The sequence below is a fragment of the Sitodiplosis mosellana genome, unplaced genomic scaffold (genome assembly GCF_009176505.1).
Source record: "Sitodiplosis mosellana isolate CC-2019 unplaced genomic scaffold, AAFC_SMos_1.0 Smas_scaffold_6226, whole genome shotgun sequence".
Classification (NCBI taxonomy): Eukaryota; Metazoa; Arthropoda; class Insecta; order Diptera; family Cecidomyiidae; genus Sitodiplosis; species Sitodiplosis mosellana.
The window spans coordinates 6,969,381-6,990,325 of record NW_022601467.1 but is presented as its reverse complement, the minus strand read 5'-3'; the positions used below and the strand labels follow the sequence as shown (position 1 = coordinate 6,990,325).

The window sequence follows — 20,945 nt, the reverse complement described above, 5'->3', positions numbered from 1 at the left end:
TTTTAGAACTGGAATAGTAAAAATACAATATTTGAGTCATAGGAGATATAAAGTCACAATATGCTCTCTATTATAACATTTTTAATAACAGTGTGAGAGATGGGCACATCGAAATGTGTATGATATGAAACAACCGTTCAGCGTTCATTCCGTTGATAATGATAAGGCCCTTATCATAAGGGAAATTACTGACCTATGGCCACAAATGAATTTATCTGAAAAGAAAGAAGAATGAATAAACAAGAAATGATAAAGAAGTCCTTCAAACGGTTGAAATTCAAACTCCGTTCGAACCGTTGGTACAATAGAAGTCATCAGATTTACGTTAAATTCATTATTTTAAATCAAATTTTATTTTTATAAATTAAAAGTATGAATAATTTACACAAACTTATGGTGAGCTTTTCATCATATCTAGAAAATTTGTCGTTCTCATTTTTCTTCTGTTGAACTAACTGCCTGTTTCATCGCTTGTGGAAATATTTTTAATTTTTTTTTCTATTTAAAATCGGGACAGCAAAAAAAGACAAAATGACAAGGAAAATAATTCCGTGGAATTTTTTTTTTCATACGAATACAATTTATATTCAAAAATAAAAGCAAACAAAACGAGTCGTTTTCAAAATGAATTCCGAACTGAAACTGATGCTTGTTGAATAATGTCTTCTTCTCCTTCTTCTTCTTCTTTTTCTTGCGTATGTGTGTGTATGTGTGGGTGTTTTTGGGTGTGTACGAATTTTGTTGGTTATGTTTTTTTTCTTCTCTCGTCAGCAATTTACCGCTTGCCACATTTTCCATACTAATCAATAGTACAATTTTAAATTCATAATTATATCAATAATAAGAGACAATAATGTTTCGTATTGTTTTTGGGTTTGTTTTTTTTTTTAGGTTTTGTTTTGTTTGAACATGGTTTTTAAACATGGGTTAAACGATTATTTCCAATGCTTGATGTCTTCTTTTTGAATACAATTTTTGTCTGTTTGTGTGTATGACGCGTTTAAATTTAAATATTTCTAGGTGTTGCATGTAGGTTTTTTCTCGTATTACAAACATATACACTATCATCATCATCATCATCATCATCAGTACAATAATTTAGTTGACCCAACGCAGCGAGAAAGAAAGAGAGCAATGCATATAATTGTCTCTCTTATATTGTTGGATACCTCTTTTGTTGCTACTTTCTTCTTCTTCTTCTTTTAATGTTTTTTTTGTAAGTTTTTTTGTTTAGATTTCGCATTTATAATTGTAATTTGCATATGCTCCTAAAATGTTATCAATTTAATTAATTTTAAATAAGTTCTTAACACTATTGTTGAATTCTTCAGCTTTAGCATCAATGTTGTTGTTTTTTTTCTTTCTTCTTTTTCATTCAATTGTAATATAGGATTTCCTTATCATCTACATTTGTAGTTTGCCTGTGTGTTTCTTTTTAATTACAGATTTTTGTTTTTTATTTCTTTTCAACTTAAAGAGCGCTGTGGAACGGTGATTTTATTCACAATCATTTGCGCAATGATTTGATTAATCTGGAAGGAAATGTGGAAAATAAAATTAGCAATCTCCTTTTGTTGTGGTATTTTCTTCTTTTTCAATTTGGTTTTCTTTCGAAAATGGCTGTTATTCACTTACCAATGATGTGACTTTCGATTTCAATTGGCCGATTATTTCGCGATGCTGGTTGAGGAGTTATGGTTATTTCGTCGTTTATTTTAAATGGTTGGTTTTTCAATATTGATGCACCAGTACCAGGTGCCATTAAACTGCTTCGACTACTGTTGCCCATGCTGCCACCGCCACCACCACTACTTGACGATGCTGATGATGCTTTTGATTTGCTGTCGTTGGATTTTTTCGCGACCGTACTGTGGGCGGAGTATACATGATTCTCAAATTGTTTGTACATGCCAAATGTGGCCGTGCACACGGTACATTTGTAGGATAAATGGGCAGGTTTTAAAGTCATATTGTGCTCTCGAGACACGTGATTCAGCAGTTTCCATTGATACATCTGCAATATGCGGGGGGAGGGAAGAAGAAAAATGCGTCAAAAATCTACAACTAATTTATTCCATTTGCTGCATTTCACAAGATTTATTGAACGACTTACCCTTCCGCAAACTGGACACCGGCCAGCATCTTTACCCTTGTTGGCAGCTTCTTGCATTGAACTCGTCACTAAACCATGCGAGCCGAGCAAATGTCGCTCGAGACCTTGATCGGTGAAAAACCGGAACTGACACTTCTGGCAATTCAGTGGTGGCCGATTGTAAATCATTTTCGGGTGAATCTGCAATGCCAATTTTTGGATAACAAACCAAATGAATGACGATTAGAATTTTTGTCCAAAAATACGTTTTTTTTTTCAATATTGAATAATCAAAACGAGTTGTGTACCTTAACTTTGTGCATCCATTGCATGTGATTTCGCAATTGATCCAAGTCCTTGATCCAACCATCACAAATTTCACAAATAACAAAGGATGCTTTGCCACCCTGGTTTTGGCCCGGTTTGACAGCAGCCGCCGCGCCCGATGGTTTGGGTAAAATTGATGTCGATTGCATTGCATTCGCGGCGGATAGGCTTGCTGTCGTTGAATGTATACTCGTCGGTTGTGTTTGTCTCGGTAATGCTGTTATCGATATACTTGGCTGTTGTGAAGTCTTCTGTGTGGTTTTTGATCCAGTAGGCTGGTAGATTGAAATGATAAGAGAAAAAGAAACAATTAAAATTGTGCCACATTTTTAGGCATTTTGGAAATTAAAGTGGATAATATGATGCATGTTGGATGACGAAACCAAAACCGAATTAAATGAATCTTCTTCACACCAATTGAAAATGGGAGTTTAGTATTTGAAATTAGTCAAGAGAAGTTTTAGTCAATATTAGCGATGTTATATCCATAAAATCTATCAATTAGATGGCATTGTTATTCTAAATTATTTATTATGTTAGCGAAAAACATATTGTGTTCGGATTTTCAGAGGAGCGAAAACGCAAACGGCCGTTAACAGAGAAAGCATTCAGACGTTAGCACTGGTATATCAAAATGCGTGTATCCGCTGAGAGAGAGTTTCACCAACCTGCACAAGATTGAATGAATTTTGAGCGTTCGGCATCAATGCAATTCCAGTACCTGGTACCTACATGTATATAATACAAGACACATACAGCGTTAGAATTATCATTTTTTATACAATTCTTTGATGTAAATCGCTGGAGGCATCGATTTATTTTTTTAGAAACAAAAGAAAAACCTTGGCATGAAACAAAACACAGATGAATGAAAATTTTTCATCGAAATATCAATATTGCTCTAAAATGCTTGCCGTACAATATTCGATAGAAAGAATTTAAGTCGACTTTGATTAAAAATTCTACATGAAATAAATCTACAGTCTGGCTATAGACAAATATCGATTTGTGAAGTCATTTTAGTAGTACACGATTTGTCTTCAATCTATGTAATGCAATCAGTGTTCTTTACGTAGCTTTACTTGTTTTAAATTCAGGTGTCTGAGATAAATGTTTGTATTATGCGTGTGCAGTGTGTACGCATAACATAAACGTATGCAATTACCTGAATGTTGTATTGTCCGGGATTTGACACTTGGAAGTTATTCGGAAGAACTACGCCTCCTGGAATTTGTGGTCGTACCGCTTGTTGCTGCGCCGCACGCATATTGTTGTTTGCGGTTGGCATCACCTTGGTGATTGTTTGTGGTCGTCCACGATTGTTCTTATTCATCGCTGCTACGGCTGCTGCATTTACATTCATTGTGGTCTGTCTTTGCATTGCGGCCGTTGCAGCTCGTTGTGCCTGCGCTGCCATCGCCTGATGGATAAAGGAAAGAATTATGGGTAAGTAATGTGTAGATGCTAAATTAGGAATAATGAGGAGCAAATTGAGCTCAATCGCATGTATTTACTTGATAAGCATTTGCAGTGCCGACGAGTCCATGTCGTGGTTTAATTCGTGGTATTTTAGCTGGTGGATCCCAATCGACTGGCGGTGCCAGATTCAATTCAGGCCGGAATTTCTTGCTGCACACCACGGCATGACGTGCCAATTTCGATCGGCCATTGTCTTCGAACAAACAGTTTGGACACTGATGATACGAAGCTGCCTTTTCCAATCGCGCCTGAATATTGTGCACAGTCTTCATGTGTAACAATATATCGTACGGTGGTTTCACTTCGTACGCACAGAAGTTGCACTTGTACAGGCTACCCTTCATGTGTGGCGTCTCATAGTGATGGGCCATAACAAGTGATGATTCCGACTTGAAATTACAGTATTCGCATCGTTTCGTTTCGAATTTGAATACATCATTTTTGCCTTTGCTCAGTTCCAAATTTTTCATCAACGAATTGATGGCCACCTGTACACTTGGTGATGCTTGATTACCCTCTCGGTTTAGTTTACGCTTTTGCTGCCGTAATAGATCCGTTTGCACATGCTCTTGCACCAAATTGATGCCAATATCCATGAAAAACTTCCCTAATGGACTGTCAAAGTAATTGTTACCGTCTTTCTTATCGTCCGATAAGCAGGTGGGGTCTTTTGTCAAATCTCGGTGTATGATATGTGTTTTGATCGAATCGAGATCAGCCTTAGCTTCTTTAATCAACACTTTTGTATCCTCAACATCCGAATCACCCTCATCATCGGTCGACATATCCGATTCGTCCCATGAATCGTCACCATTTTTGGGTGGTTTTCGCTTTTTCGTTGGTTTCTTTTCCGTAGTGGCCTCTTCAGTTTCCGACTTTTCTTCGTCTTTGGCATCTTCGGCTGGTTCCGGTTCACCTTTGTCATTGCTTGCTTCCAGTTTTTTCCTTTCTTCGATTTCAACACCCATTTTCAGAACGATTTCTTTAAGATCTTCGGATGGTGGTTTTTCATAAATGTAAGGAACTATGAATGACGGTGCTTCCAACACGAACATATCATCGGTGAGGGCGGTTAGAACGGGCGCATTCAAACCGGCCAATGTCGTCGATGTCCCGGTGGCAATCACTTGATTGTTATTAGGTACGGGTGTGATCGATGCTCGTGATTCAATTGGATAAATACCTTGGGCTGGAACACCGACCACCGGTGTGACGGATACATTTGATTTGTTCAATGCTTGCACATTTGCCGCGGTACCTCGCGACAATATCGTATTTGTGTCAATAATGACTAACGTTGGCTCTTTCGATGTACTACTATTGTTGCTCGGCACTTGGAGCTTACGAGATTCGCTAGCTAATGGGTCGGTTAATCGTGGTCGTTTGGGTGCGCTTTGCTCAAGTGGATCTTCGATTATTTCCTCGATATCATCATCGTACGCAGAATAATCTTCACGAGGCCGTACCGTACTTTTGCGATTTCGATTGACTGCCCGAACCGTTAAATCACTGTCATCAAGCTTCTTTTCATCCTCGATCACCACACAATCTTCTTTATCGCTGAGAATTTCGTGCACTTCATCCTTGCTCGGAAGCTCACTGTCTGAATCGGAATCGGAGTGTATGCTAACTGGTTTATCTTCATCACCTTCATCGCCGTCTTCGTCAAGACCAATTCCGTTGGACTGCGAACCACTCAACGTTTTGTCTTCGATGCCTTTCAATGGATTTTCAGCCGGTTTCTCTTGCACATCGTCTTCGTCTGAATCGGAAATCGCATGAATTTCATCATCGTCATCGATGCGTATGGATCCTTTTGACTGCGCTTTGTCAATATCTAAAATAAAAATGTTTTTTTTTTAAAATCATGATATCATCTTTGACGTTCTTTGAACTGTGGTTCGATATTATACTAACCTTTTTTATCATCACTACTCGTTATTGTGGCACTTGTTCCATTTTCCGTCGACTGTGGTCGACTTTGATTTGTGCGCTTATCATCATCTATGGGCTCTGCATCCGCCGACAATGGATCACTTGAGACTTTGACCGTTGAATCACTGTCTTCGACTAATTTATCCGATTCGCTGTCATCCTCGGCTACCGCCGGCTCCTCAGTCAACGCATCATCTGAAACTGTCTCTTTAATTGATTCCTTCGAATCACATTTCTCATCATTCGTATCGGCGGCACCATTTTCATGCGCCTTCGTTTCAACACTTTCTTTTCCTATATCATTTTCACTAGTTATCAACTCAACGCCATCTGAATTGCCACTGGTGTCCACTTCCATGACATTGTCACTATCGGTTACGGTTGGTGTTGGTGTTGCTGGTTTATCGGAGCTGCTGTCAGCATTTTTGGCGATTGGTTGTGTCGGTGTGTCTTGTGCGTCAACGTCCATTGCTTCATCGTCACAATTCCCGTTGATGCCACCATTCATTTTCAAATCAGCATGTGGACTGTCTGCAGAATTTGTGCCGACTTCACCCATTTGATGTTGCGCAAGCCTTGACTGCCACTCAAATTGCCTTTTTTTCCCCGTTTGATGCGTCGCTTATTATGTTCTCGATTGATACAGTTCAAATGTTGAGCTCTTGGTTGTTGTTGTTGTTGTTGTTGTTGCTTTTATCAATTCTTTCTAGGTTTCAACTGTTTTTGGGAGGCGAAAGAAAAAAGCGGAAAGTAAATAAATGAATTTGCGATGATAGTCGTTCGATGGTTAACTCTTTGCAAATGGAATTTTTTATGGGTTTGATATAATAATTATTTTTTTATCGGTTCGAAACTAGGATTGATCGATAGTCCCGGAATTGCATATAAAAGGTAATCATTCCAATCATTGGCACTATTCAACACCATATGCCAATTCGAACATTCGTTTGAATGTTAAAACCGTGTTCAACATTATATACACCGAATGTATGTGTACATGGGCCGAACACATAAGATCTTTTATTTACTCGTCACCATTCAAAACCAAGACACTCGACACAAACACACTCACGCTAAAACAGCATTCACACACATAGCCACGACTATAAATATGTATAGCATTGGGATAAGGGGACAGAGAGGAAAACACTGGGCATTCGGTATACTGTATTATGGTATATCTTTTGTGTTATGTTCGGTCTGATGACGATTTTGGTTTTTTTTTTCTCTGCTGCTGCTGCTTCTGCTTCAATAAAGGAACGAAAAAAACGAAGCAGAAGAAGAAGAAGAAGAAGCAGGGATTGTGGGAAAAACACAATGACATGTTAATTGAAGAACTTTGGAAAAAAGGATCATTCCGTGTTAAAAAATAAATGCCGAAATGATGAATTCATCATTACATATGTAAAAAAAAAGATTTTTTTTTTCTTCAAACAATTATTGTTTCACTCCGTTTGAACCATTTGAAAACAGTGTGGTTTTGCAAACAAGAATTGTTGTTCGATGGATTTATTTGTTTGATGGTTGAAGAACAATGACATCCATTGGTTAAATTGACCACTGACGATGGAATGAATGCTATTTATCAAAAAGGAAAAACTCAATACAACAAACCCTCTCCGTCACAATGTTGGACACTAATTTTGGTCGCGTTTCTACCACAATTTTCCGCATTTATTATAACATCACTTCGATGGTACAATTACCATAATTATTATGAAGATCTTTCGAATGCATACACAATTTGCAATCAGCTGATAATGCCATAAAATCAAATGCACTTCACATAGTTGTTTTGTGGAAATCAAAACAAGACAATTCTGTGAGAGACAACCGTGTTTCCCGAGAAATGGAACGGAAACGGTTACGGTACAGATAGATACAGAGAGCAACAGAGTGAGAGAGAGTTTTTCGAGTCGGGTGTCACATTCGGGTCTACTACACTCACGACAAGGCACAATTGGTTGGGTACGCCAAATTCATGAACGCCATCTTGAAAATGAAATCATGTTACGGGTTTGGGCCCCAATGCGGAGCACAACAACTGCAGCAGCTGTCGTTGCTTCACTTCACAGCAGCACAGCAAGAGCAAAAAAAAAGTACCGAGCGAACGAACGAACGACAGACACACACAGACGACCAGTTTTTATTGGCACACAATTTTTGCTGAGCACACGATCTATACTCACGATAAATGGCAACAAATGGTTCACACCAAATTACTTGAGAAGAATTCAGTAAAGAAAACCTTAGTTGCAGGAAAAAAATTTTTTTTGTTAATGCGAATTGGCAAAAAAAGCCGCTACAGCAGCCACCGCACTAAACTGCACACAATATTTTTCGTCATTAGTTTCTGTCGTATTAACTCAGTTGATATTATGTGTTTGCCCGTGTGTATTTAAAAAAAGTTTTTTTCTTCTTTTTTTTCTATATTTTAATTGAGAGAAGAGAAAAAAATAACAACTCACTGTAGGTCGGTACACACATGCACTACCACAAACGACGTGTGGCCAATACACAATTACATACACAACAAGTTTTGAGAATGTACACACACATAAGCTCATACAGTTGATCAAATCATAGCAGCATGCTTGGATAATCTTTCTATACACAAAAAAAATATATTTTTTAAGGCAATTCTACGGAAAGCAACTCATCTTCAACATTCTCAACACACACATTTCACGCAAAATTCATTTATTCGATGCATTTTAATACAAACTCCAATTGATTTACTCACTAAATGCTATTAGCATTCTATTTCGTTCGGTTGAAATAGAGTGAAACAGCGTTGACGAATGTTTTTATTAATGAACTTATTAGAGCAGTAGACGTCAAGAACCCCTCAACATTGCCACCGAAAGGAAAAAAAAACATAAAATGGCGATTGCCGTTCAGAGATCACGTGACGTACGGTTCTATGAAATTTTACCGCTCGCTGACGAACCGTTAAGCGTCGAACCGGTTCAAATAAAAACACAACACAATGGAAATTTCTAATGGAAGGAAATCAGCGCAAGAGACGTCGAACAGTGGCCACTGTTGAATCATTCGCATGATTTTTTAAATTTTCGAAAATCATCGACGAACGGATTGAATAAAAACGGCCAGCAACTTTGAAATTTCCCATTTGAATTTGAATTAATTTCAAATTAGATTTCAGCAGTTACAAATGTGACTGTATAAAATAAATACGGAATATTGTGTGCATATTCCGACTTACAAATTTTCTCGTTGGCCGTTTTTATTCAAGTTTATTGTTCGATGGAAAAATAAATTACATTTGATTTTATTCGAAAGAGAGCGACTGGAAACAAAACCAAATTATTTATATGCCATAATTTTCTGGCAACTGTCCTAGTCTATGTGTTCGCAAACTAATATCCGGATCAATACCGCGAAAGCAATCTGACAAATCAGACTGACGGCAATTACACATCGGATCACTCAACTAGCTAGTCAGTGTTGCTACGGCTGATATTTTTGTTGTTGTTGTTGTTGCTTTGCCTTTGTTTTTTTCATGTACCCAGTAACTGAAGTTGCACACTGTTGGCAATGGCACTCGTTTTTAAATTCGTCGCTCGGACGCATATTCCACTCCTAGACAACTTATTACTTCCACATTATTTTTCGATTCATATGCGATGCCATGATGGTAATTTATTTAGTTTGAATTTTAGGATTTATTTCCAACAGGATAAATTATGTGGATCAATAATTTTCTCATTGAATAAAGATCCAATTTCTTATGGTTTAATTAAATCCTGAAGGGCGGATCATAAAAATTACGAACTTATTTTGCAATCTAATAATTCTGGCGACAGTACGGAGAATGTGCGGAGAACGTAAACCGTTGCCAAATACGCAGCATATTATATTATCTGTTTCAAGAGCCAACATTTTTTTTCTTATTCGTTTTTTTTCAGATTAAAATACATGATTCTCAATTAAATCAATTAAATGATCAAATTTCCATAAGCTGACACCAATTTAGTTCTGCAAAAGCGAGAAACTTTCTGTCTGCATACATTCTTGATGCAAGTAGGATGAATAACGAATATGATTAGTTTCATTTAAGGCCAATTAATAAAAATCAGTTTGGATTTTGTTTTTTGTTTTTCATATGATGTGTCTATCTATTTTCTTAAGTTTATATGATATGCGAAAATTTTGCGCATTAAATAATTAACACACACATATATATATACATTATATGTAAGCATATATACGTGTATTTGTCTATGTGTGTGTGTGTGTGTGTGTGTCAGTGAGTGAGCGAGTGTGTGTGTGTGTGTATGGCATAGACCATTAGCGTCGTTTTGATTATGTATTTCGTATATATAGACACACTTTTTGATATTGGTATAAAATGTTAAGAGCATTGGTGGCTCAACCAACACAAAAATAACCATTTTCTACAATTACATGCGTAAGCGCCTGAGACATTCTATGTGCAAAGGTTTATGTACCAAATTTTATTTTTGTTGCTGTTGTTGTTGGTGTTCTTTTTTTTTATTTTTTGTTGTATACCTGCAAGTCTCTCATCAATCGTTTGATTGTTTGTAATTATTATAAATTCTAAAATTTGTTGGGCCACAAACATAATAAATTCCGGGGGAAGTAATAACAAGACAAGATGCATATCAATTGATTTTACCCATTATGGAATCCCCCAACTAGTGCATATTGTCGGCATGAAATTTTCTCTCGAATGCCAAAATGTTACAATAAATACCGAATAGTGTATATAAACACGATGGAAGTGTGATGTGGGACCGCAAATATATGTATATATACATATATATACTATACATTATGTATACACACACACACACACATTTGCCTAGGCACCAAACAACCGTTTTCCTCCATAGCCACGCAATTGACACAGCTCTCTTTCTTTCTCTCTGTCACTCTTTCACTCTTTCCCTCCTTCCCTCTTCCTCTGTTCCTTTCCCTCGTTCTCTCCGTCTCTATCATCCTCACTTCACATTATATATATATATACTTTCATACTACATTCGTGGCATTAGTTTATAATGTGTGCACTAACTTTAGTTAGTTGAAATATAAAAAAAGAGAAGTTTTTTGAGGATTCTCAAGAATTTTATCAAAGTGCATTCGATCGACATCATCATCGGTCGTATCGAGTGGCAAACGAAATTTTCTAAATTCATACATCAAATGTCCGTCGATACAATATCCAATCAATAGAGAGTTTTCTCTCTCTCTCTCTCTCTCTCTCTCTCTCTCTCTCTCTCTCTCTCTATCCCTCTTTGGTAATGGAAACGAGTCAAAATGAAATCGAAAAGTCCAACATTCCAAGAGTTCGATGGCAACCGAACACTTTTAATTCTTGGCATAGGCACATCACATACACCATCACCGATGAAACGCGTTCATGTATGGTGTACATTTTGTTACCACGTTGCCCATTTTGCGTTCGGATCCAATAATTGATCCCAAAGATTGAGATTGGAAAAACTTGAACTTTTTCTTTCTCGCCAATGAAGCGATGGTAACATTTTCAGAGTATACCGCATTCGGTTTTAATGGGACAAGATGTTGAACACGATGATGATGATGAAGAAGAAGAAGAAGAAGACAAAATGATGAAGATATAGACAACGATGCGAAAAATCAGCTATTGTGAAAATTCCATCGTTTCGTCATGCAGCATGAATACATATAACATTCACAAAGCCCTGCACACACACACAACAAGAGGCACAAACTCACACCAAATTGCGCGGCTATGCAAGTCGCTATTAATGTTAAACATTTAAACAGTTATGTTATATAATCTTCTTCTATGTACTATGATAATTGTTACAAATTCCATATATGGCCCCATTTACTGCAAGAAAAAAGAAGAAACCGTTTACGGGAGGAAGAGGACGGTGGCATTGCGTTAATCATGATTGCAATTGTACCAATAGTGGGTAAAGAAAACCCTTTTCATACTCAAATTAACAATCAAAATCATTTCAATGCCTTCTTCCCCATTTCCCTTCAGACGCATAGGAATAGTATTTCAAGCTTAAATCACACCATCGCTTGCAATCTGTGGAAAATCTTTCGCTTCGAATATTTTAAAATTGACTATGTACACAAGAAGAGAAAGAAGAAGAAGAAAGTCTTATCATGCATTTCTTTGCCCCTTGAATTTAAAACTTCGATAAGGATGACCATCAGCATATGGGATGCGACAAACAAAATAACATGATAATTTCATATTCACAAGGGGAGAGAAGGTTCCGGAAATATTACATCGAAAATCATATAATACGAATCCTAGTAACCTTGACAAGTGGTTGAGCTCATTTCGAATTAGTATCGGCAATTCTAAATTGATTTTGGGATCTGATCAGAAAAAAGACTTGGTTTTTTTTTGTACTATTTCCTCTTTCTGAAATATGTGTTTCAAAAGTGAAGTGCACGCATCGCCCTTTTTCTTGTCAGTGCCGAAAATGTTGTGCCTAATCAAATCAACCCTAAATAAGTCTGACTAGATTATGCTCACCGATCCTTAATTGAAGAGTCTTGATGTCTATTCGTCGTCTTCTTCCTCTTCTTCGTCTTCAATCTGGAATGATAGTTTACTTTTGCTCACTTCAGGCTTCGAAGGGCGTTTCTTTTCTTTTTTATTCGATTTTGTTTCACTGGCGGTGGCAGTGGCAGTGGTGGATGCAGTGGGTTTTTCCGATTTCTTTGACTTGAATACGACGCGTTGACTTAAATCGGCCCGTGTCTCGTTCTCCTCTGTAAAATGGAAATGCATTTCGATAATAAATGAAAGACTATAGTATACACTGGATTAACGGCTAAATTGTATAATTCGTTTGTGGCCCGGCAAAAATATTTACTTATAACACGTGCTTGCAAACACAAATTTCGCTTACATTTTAATTCCGTTGAGTGTAGACGGAATTAATTTTGTAAACAAAACCGAAATACATGCACGCACAAAGCGAATGACTGTATATATTATGAATTCGGAATTACACACAGACCGCGACCGTGTATTCATGTGTGTATTCCATCGAATGTGCAGGCAAACTGTCAAATTGTGTACTGTGTGTTGGTTACACCTCAACGCACTGACGGACGGACTGAAACAAACACATCGTCGCCAATCGGTTGAACCGGTAATATTTCGATAGCTTCCATGGCATTTGGGCGCTTCGTGTTTAGCTATAATGTTGATGCGCGTTTCTGGTAGTTTACGTTGGGATTTCATACCAGAACACAATTTTTTTTCTTCGAAAATTAAATTGAATTTTTTCGCCCAATTTTACGCACCTTTTTCAATTCTTTTTTGTTCAGCTTCGGCTTCTTCTGCAGTCAAATCGCCTTTTTTCACAACAACAACCTGCGGTGCCTCTTCTTCGTAATCAGACCGATCGCTCTCGCTGTCCACATCCAATCTTTGACGCTGTAATTTTCATTCGATTTGATAAAATTGAAGTAAATAGCAAATTTGTCTTTATTTTTTTTACCTTCGTATCAATATCAGGTCCACTATTATAGCCGATTTGTGCTTTTAATTGTTGCAAAAATTTTGGATCAGCTGGCTTAACATACGATACAGTATTTCGCTTAGACATTATTCATTTCTTTTTCTCCGGCTCTCAAATGTTATTTACTTGAATTTATCGATAGAGAAAAAAAAAACATGCACAAGATTAAAATAAAAACAACAAATTTACGAGATAGGCTTCGGCACACTGTCACAATACTATGACCGAACAAACAAATCCTACTGTGACAATGACAGTTGGACATTGACAGTTCCGAACGAAATAAAACTTCAAAACCGGTAAAATGAAAGCGTACGTTAACAATATATGTTTATTTGATAGTGACAAAATGCCATTTCCTAGTTTTCTACTACATTTTTACGGATATTAAGATGGATATTAAGACAGTCATATTCTGTTTTTGGTTCTGATATACGAAAGAATTTAGCTTAAAAAATCTATAAGAAAAAAAGTTCAATTCAATGCAAATCTCAAACTGCACGCATATTTTTTAGAAACGACGATTTCCATAACCGCCTCTTCCTCGGTTGAAACCTCCTCCGCGATTGAATCCACCGCCACCGAAACGGTTGCCACTGCCGAAGCCGCGATTATCACCACCACCGCTTGAGCCTTGGCTATTGAAGCCACCACCTTGGTTGAAACCACCACCTTGGTTGAAACCACCACCTTGGTTGAAACCACCACCTTGAAAGCCACTTCCGCCATATGGACGTTTATTTGGACCTCCCGAAAATGAATTGCCACCTGCCCCGAAGAGACGTGGCATACCGGCTCTGCCATCTTGCGGTGATGTCCCTGTTTCGCGAGTAATTTCATAGTCACCCGTCTCCAGAACACACAACTCTTTTACAACAGAGACCAAATTCGCTATACTTGGTTCGAGGTTTAGCACATCGTCGGGCGATTCGGACGTAGAAATGATGAGATTCTCAATGGCCGGACGGAGAGCAGTAATAAGTGATGCATGGTATGGGTCCATTTCAAAGTTCAACCAATTGTCCAGTCGAACGGTTTTCTCGTCAACGGCATCCACTTTACGTGATCCAAACAATAGCAAATGCAATGGGGCAACCATTGTCATTTGTTTGCATGAAACGGCACGAGTTCGGATCTTTTCACCGAATATGAAGAACGGATATGGGAATTTCACTTGAAGATTACTGCAATTGACCGATGTTTTGTGAATGAGCGCCGCCTTCGATTCGGTTGTTAGTACTTTGCGCTTTTCCTTGTGATAGCACACATTTGGATACAATCCAGTGCACAACAATCCAATGGCTAAATCCAGTGTTGGGTCTGGATTATTCTGGTCGATACGCGCTTTGATCAAACAATCCTCTGGGAAACCGGTTTGCATCAATAAATCGATCAATTGACGCTTAGCCTCATACAATACACGCATCGTTGGTAATTGTAGTCCTTTCCATTCGCAGAAGCGAATCTCTTCATCTTCACCTTTGTAGCGAGCATTTTGCCACATGTCAAATGCGACCATCATGGCTATGTGATCGGAAAAACGACGACCACCCAATGCTTTTTGATGGTTACTCAAACGACGTTGTCCCAATTCTAAGGTAAAAATCTCCGAAAATGTACTGGAGTATGCGGCGAGCGATGACAATGTGTCACCAACTCCAAACACACATCCCAATACCATCATTTTGCCCAGCCGTGGTTCGATTGGTAGACGTGCCAAAATACGTCCGAGTGGCGTGAGATTGTCTTGCGGATCCAAACACTTCAATTCACGAAGCACAACTTCAGCTTCAATGACGGCATCGAGCGGTGGTGGTTCAATGGCTTTCGACAAAAACTTCTCAATTTCACCCAGTCTTAAGAGCTGCAAGAAAATAATGTTGTGTTAATAAACGAAATTCGCTGGTTTGCTTTTATGTTCTTTTCTCCTTACCTTGATACTGAGAGCCAACTCATGCAATGGCGTTCGGAACATTTCGGGTGTCAAGTGTTCTTCCAAGTTTTCAAATCTTGCTTTTGAGCATAGCGTGAAGCAAATACCCGGTCTCACACGACCAGCACGACCTTTTCCTGTGATTATCAAAATGAAATTTGATTTAATAAGCATTCATTTTATTCGCAGCATTCATTTTTTGTCAAACTTACTCTGCTCCAAATTGGTGCGACTTGCCCAAACGGTTGCGTAGCTCGTCATGTTATTGTGTGATGTGAATAGCTTAATTCGCGCCTTGCAAATGTCAATCACATAAACGATGTCATCGATAGTGATTGATGTTTCGGCAATGTTGGTCGACAGAATGATTTTTCGCACTCCTGGTGGAACGGGAGCAAATACCTTGCGTTGGTCTTCACGTGGCACTTGTGAATGACACGGCAAAATAACATAGTTCGGGCCCGAGAAATCTTTGCTGTTTTGCAAGTGTTTCATGAGAGCAAAAATTAAATTCCATCCGGGTAAAAAGACAAGCACTGCGCCGGGAACATTCTTGTTTCTAATGTACAACAGCAATGATTCAATCAATTCGAAATTGACTTCGGATTCGTTGAGCTGAGCCATAGTTTGAATGGTTTGTTGCGAGTAATTGCCACGAACGCATTTATTCAGATTTTCTTCGGTATCATTAGCCGGCAATCCCATTTCCGATTCTTCGTCACGTTTGCGTTTTCGACTCTCGGGCGACGGTACAAATTGTGTCAATTCAATGCAATCTTCCAAAAAGTATTGGTCAACTGGATGAGCACGGCCTTCGATTTCAATAACTGGACAATTGCCAAAGTACGAAGAAAAAAGTGATGTATCGATGGTGGCCGACATCAGAATCACACGAAGATCTGGATATGTGTGTATCATGTCACGCAAAACGACAAGCAAAAAGTCGCTGTTCACATCACGTTCGTGAATTTCATCGACGATAACGTGCGAAACACCACGAAGACCAGACTCGAGTTTGCGCAACAGCACACCAATCGTACAGAACATAATCGAGCCGAATGGACGCGGCAATTGCGTTTCAAATCGCACCGAATAACCAACCGATTCGCCAATAGCTTCATTTCGTTCGGCTGCAATACGTTCAGACACACTGATGGCGCTGATACGCCGCGGTTGTGTCACAGCAATATTACAATAGGCTCCCTGCCCCGAATTGATGTAATCTTCCAAAATGAATTGAGCAATTTGCGTGGTTTTACCACAACCGGTGTTACCGCGAATAATAATGACCGGTTTATCGTTGACCAGTTCCATGATGTCATTCCGACGATCGGACACAGGGAGTTTACGTCGAAATTCCAACATGTCCATAAGGATATTATCGTTTTGACAGCGATCACGGTAGTCTTTCAACAAATCGTCGCTCAATTGGTCCAAATCGGCTGTTGCCAAATATCCTTCGTCGATATTGCATGCTGTCCATGGGTTCCAATTTTGTTGCGGTGGCGACCAAGAAATCACCGACGACATTTGTGGCACACGATTCGGATCGGGCTTTATTTCTTCAGATGGAAGCTAAAGTTGCAAGATTTTTTTACTTTTTTAATATTTTGCATACATAATTTGGCCAGAATTCGACTGAAAGTAGACATGTGAACATACCAAAAGATTGATTTCTTTGTTATCGTTCATTGGAGCTCTATTCAAATCGATCGGTACGATATTAAGCTGCTGCAAGCACTCCTCAATGCGAGACACCATATCAGGTGCAATTGCCACCGGATACGATGGCACTTGATCCTCGGCTCTGTTTTAATTTGAAATATTTTCCATTACTTTTCATTCGTTTACATTTTAAATATTCTTTTTATAACATTGCTACCAAATCATTGTGTTTTGTTCATTGTTTTGACAGAGTGCACTTACGATTTAGTTTTGATTGTTCCCGAGAATGGTTCGATAACACCCAAATGGAACAGTTGACGTACCAACGACAGAGCACATGAACGACTCGCTGACTGCTTATTAGAGCCGGTTTCTCGACCGGTGATTGCACGATTCAGTTGCTTCACAAAGAATTTCATTTCAGCCATGTAGCTTCTGTACTTGCAGAATGTTTATAAATTAAATTTAGAATTACAATCACATTGCAAATTCGATAGAATCAATTTTTTTGTTTCAAATTGTTATTGAACCTACCGTTTTAATATCTGTGTGAATCAGTAATCATATATAATTTTATTTTAATAGACTTTCAATGCGCTGCTGTCAACATGAATGATGGGTTTTTCGAGCCGATCATGCATTTTATGAATAAACAAGTGGCTAAAATGTAACAATAATTGAATCTATTAATCCCAATCGTTAAAAATTGTATGGTTCTCGATGAAGAATTGGTTCGCTGAGTTTGCTGCACACGCAAACGCATTCACACAATTGCATTATTTTCATTGAATAATTCGAGCATGAAACATTATTATTATACAAATTGGTACTACATATTCTTCTCTTACTCTTTAGACCAAAAATGCTGATTCTGTGAACCGTGAATTGTGTGCAATTGTGCAGAAACTCGCAGCAATAGAGGAATGGGAAAACTATTCGATTGGAATCAATAGACGCAATATTGTCGATGGCACAAACATATTTTCGGTTGACCTTTACCGTTGGACATATCATCTCTTCCAAAAGCAAAAGCCATTCCAAATCAGTGGATTTTTGTTTTGTTCTAGTTTTTCTTTCTGTTTCTTTTCTAAAATATTTTAGCAGCGCATCAAATTTCCAATAAAATAAATCAAAACCACACCATAAAAAACAACAAATATCGAAATGAAACAAACATAAAAAAGAAAATGCGGTAAATATTTCTTTTCACTTTTGTAACACACAAATTACCTCGAATGATCTGGCCCAACGGCCGTATATTTATAGTCAGTTTGGATTTTATGCATTTGCATAAACTGATTGAGCTTGGCCTTTGCATTTTCAAGTGTCCAATTGCCATGGATGGAAGCATTTACATCCAATGATTCAGCCTCTTCCATTTTGATTTGCTGTTGAGCATTTTGCTGAGCACGGTCAACAAAACTTTGACCACCGCCAGAATGATTCATACCACGATAGGCTTGACCAACATCTTCAGGCCCTTGACCAGACTGTAACATACATTTCAATCATTTGTAGATCCAAAAAAAAAAGACAAACCGAACATTCGCAAAAATAATACAAACTTCAAAAACGGGCACATTTTCAGCGATGACACGAGCTGGCAACGCTCCACCTTGTTCGATTGCATTAGCTGGCACTTCGCTAGCTTCGATTCGCCCAGTTCGAACTAGAAAGTTGATAAAATCACGGGCAGCATTCTTCTCCGCATCTTTTTTATTCGTCGAATTTCCAGCACCGACATAAGCAACGCCATTCACTCGAGCTTCGCACAAGAATCGCAAACGATGCTTCGGTCCTAATGAATAATTAATGCATTTCGGAATTCATTTTCTCCAAACTCAATGCACTATGGCAGATAATATTTACCAGTGGGTCTTGTTTCAAAAATTGGCTCCAACTTCTGTTTGCCACACCATTCGTGGAAAAATGCCTTAACGTCACTCATTACGATAGTCGTCAAATGATTTAGTTTGGTTGAAATGAACAAACAATTGGTAAATTTTCGGAAAAATTGATAAATAAACGCAACGCGACCAGAAACACTGCTGTAATGATGCTATGGAAAATCAATAACTTAGCTGTAGACAGTCGGTAGTAGTGTTGTCGTTCTGACAGACGCCTCGTATTAGTGTGGCCTGATCGACTGTTTTTTATTTGTTTACGGTTCAATTTTTGGAAGCATTAGAATCTCCTAATTTACAACGATGATTCATATCCAATCAATACTTACATTTCGAAAAATTCTTGATGATTTCATAAAGTGATTGAATACAACTGAAAAGTAATAAAATTGAAAACGGAATATTTGCATGGTGATGTTTATTTTTGTAGGAAAAAAAAGGAGTTATACCTATGAACACAATAATCTTCTTCTTACTTGAAAATTCTATGATTTGCATTGTTTTAGAAATTGTTTTTGGAAATGGAATTTTTCGTGTGTACAACCATTCGCAATTGCAAGTATGTAAATTGAACAAAAATGGAATCTATTGCTCTGTTGTTGTTAACCCTGACATATAATTCATCACTTTTGTAAATCTCGACTTATCTTTGATTTTAATTATACCATTACCTAACAAATGACCAATCATCAGATCACGTACCCCGGGAAAAGATCTATTTGTTCGGTAATATTCAAAGTTTTTCTGGAGATGGCATATGGCCGAGTTCAAATCTTCTTCTTTTTGAATGGTGCCGCCATGATTGAATGCTTCCACCATGTATTCCAAATTACCGATGATGTTTTCGGCAAGTGTTCGGCTCGAAGCCTGTCAGGATAAACACAAGTGATGATTCCAATTATTGTATTTAATTGAATTATAAATAATAAACTTACCGACAACAATGGCAAGACCGTTACTTTGAAACTTTGAAAATCGTTTGGCTTTAACCTTTGAAATACTCCAAACATCTCTTGGCTGCTTAGCGATGAACCATCCGATGATTCAAATAGAATTTGTCGACGAATGGTGGATGTTTTCGCAGCACTTAGATCTTTGTTCTTCGTCATTGCGCACACTAAAACACTTGCAAGATTTTTTCTGTCCTGTGGCGATCCCTTCATCATGACATCACTAACTTCATGAAACTTATCCTTTAAAACGTCTGCTATTTTCGATGGCGATGATTCAAACGAAGTGCTCTGTTGAGGGAAGTGAAATTGTTGATTTTGTGATTGTTCTTGTTGCGACTGAGAAGTTGATGGCTGCTGTTGCTGCTGAAATTATGTAAGAGAGAAAAATAGAATAAATCGATAGAGAACTTTATTCGTTTCACGCACATTTCATCTTCATATGGCATTAGAATTCACTAGAACCTACCATTTGTGACGAAATTGACATTTGTGGCTGCTGCTGCTGCTGCTGGGCATAGTGTAATTGGTGATGGTGTGATAGTTGCTGTTGTGGCTGAGAATGTGATTGATGCGCGTAACTGTTGTATCCCATCGACCCATATACACCGCTTGTTGGATCGATATCCGCAACGGAACCAATCTTTCGCGGTTGACTATTGTTAACTGAAACAAATGCAAAGCGGTTTATTTGAAAATGTAATTTGCTAAAGAATTGTGTACGGTATCGTATCGTATCGTATACACGGTTCACAGAAACAGAGCTAAGTAAAATATACACATTTAGCGTGCAAGCATATGCACACAGTACACAAATGGCACTCGCAATTTATGACCGAAAAAGCTTGAATTTTTTATTCGACTGTGTCCGCAATTTCAACAAACATTAAGCATACGAAGAACGGAAAAGTAATTGCAAAATTGAAAATGATGTCCGTACGAATGATGAATATTTCAAACAATGAGGACGTTGGACGTTGATAATATGTCGAAGTGTGTATCGACAAGCGGATGGTTGCAATAATTCGTTGCATTATTCAGTAATGTGTATGTGTTCTGTGCGTATGCATATGCGAATGTATGTGTATTTAGATGGATATTCAAATCTTGGCAAATTTGCCGAAATGACTTCGGGTA

The 20,945-nt window shown here is 38.0% G+C and overlaps 3 protein-coding genes across 26 annotated transcripts in view; all 3 read right to left on the bottom strand.

The window, feature by feature from the left end:
• Positions 1-856: 856 nt before the first annotated feature.
• On the bottom strand, positions 857-12,892 carry LOC129579280 (uncharacterized). 19 transcript variants are annotated; one of them, XM_055469185.1, is made up of 10 exons: positions 12,739-12,892; positions 12,360-12,598; positions 5,816-6,550; positions 3,934-5,735; positions 3,585-3,839; positions 3,088-3,147; positions 2,401-2,694; positions 2,114-2,293; positions 1,636-2,014; positions 857-1,532 (listed from the first exon to the last, which is right to left on the bottom strand). In XM_055469185.1, the coding sequence occupies exons 3-10, from the start codon at positions 6,390-6,392 to the stop codon at positions 1,528-1,530; spliced, it is 3,552 nt and encodes a 1,183-aa protein (XP_055325160.1). In that variant the 5' UTR covers positions 6,393-6,550; positions 12,360-12,598; positions 12,739-12,892; the 3' UTR covers positions 857-1,527. The 19 variants fall into 19 exon arrangements, with proteins under 19 accessions (XP_055325160.1, XP_055325169.1, XP_055325167.1 ...); XM_055469194.1 differs by having other exon boundaries at positions 12,703-12,879; XM_055469192.1 differs by lacking the exons at positions 12,360-12,598; positions 12,739-12,892 and adding exons at positions 8,302-8,440; positions 8,516-8,718.
• Positions 12,893-13,656: 764 nt separating this feature from the next.
• Positions 13,657-19,226, bottom strand: LOC129579278 (dosage compensation regulator). Of its 4 annotated transcripts, none has more exons than XM_055469182.1 (9): positions 19,188-19,226; positions 18,824-19,100; positions 18,520-18,752; positions 18,185-18,444; positions 17,216-17,389; positions 16,952-17,096; positions 15,502-16,864; positions 15,290-15,426; positions 13,657-15,220 (listed from the first exon to the last, which is right to left on the bottom strand). In XM_055469182.1, exons 2-9 carry the CDS (start codon positions 18,900-18,902, stop codon positions 13,868-13,870), a joined length of 3,744 nt encoding a protein of 1,247 aa, XP_055325157.1. In that variant the 5' UTR covers positions 18,903-19,100; positions 19,188-19,226; the 3' UTR covers positions 13,657-13,867. The 4 variants fall into 4 exon arrangements, with proteins under 4 accessions (XP_055325157.1, XP_055325158.1, XP_055325156.1 ...); XM_055469183.1 differs by lacking the exon at positions 19,188-19,226 and having other exon boundaries at positions 13,657-14,028; positions 14,065-15,220; positions 18,824-19,109; XM_055469181.1 differs by having other exon boundaries at positions 18,824-19,226.
• Positions 19,227-19,261: 35 nt separating this feature from the next.
• LOC129579283 (putative mediator of RNA polymerase II transcription subunit 26) overlaps positions 19,262-20,945 on the bottom strand; it is a 17,219-nt gene continuing 15,535 nt past the window's right edge. For 2 of the 3 annotated variants that reach the window (XM_055469207.1, XM_055469209.1), the window contains 3 exons: positions 20,278-20,474; positions 19,794-20,174; positions 19,262-19,725 (listed from right to left, as the gene is read on the bottom strand). In XM_055469207.1, coding sequence (XP_055325182.1) covers positions 19,444-19,725; positions 19,794-20,174; positions 20,278-20,474 — 860 coding nt within the window. In that variant the 3' untranslated portion in view covers positions 19,262-19,443. The remainder of the gene's footprint in view (positions 19,726-19,793; positions 20,175-20,277; positions 20,475-20,945) is intronic. The other variant, XM_055469208.1, reaches the window with a different exon arrangement.

Coding starts and splice junctions, on each gene's coding strand:
- LOC129579280 (XM_055469185.1), bottom strand. CDS start 6,392: ATGGGTGAAGTCGGCACAAATTCTGCAGACAGTCCACATGCTGATTTG. Junction 2,695..3,087: donor ATTCATTCAATCTTGTGCAG/GTTGGTGAAACT, acceptor TCAATCTACCAG/CCTACTGGATCAAAAACCAC. Junction 2,015..2,113: donor GGTGTCCAGTTTGCGGAAGG/GTAAGTCGTTCA, acceptor CGCATATTGCAG/ATGTATCAATGGAAACTGCT.
- LOC129579278 (XM_055469181.1), bottom strand. CDS start 18,902: ATGAGTGACGTTAAGGCATTTTTCCACGAATGGTGTGGCAAACAGAAG. Junction 18,753..18,823: donor TTTTGAAACAAGACCCACTG/GTAAATATTATC, acceptor ATTATTCATTAG/GACCGAAGCATCGTTTGCGA. Junction 17,097..17,215: donor GGAACAATCAAAACTAAATC/GTAAGTGCACTC, acceptor AAATTAAAACAG/AGCCGAGGATCAAGTGCCAT.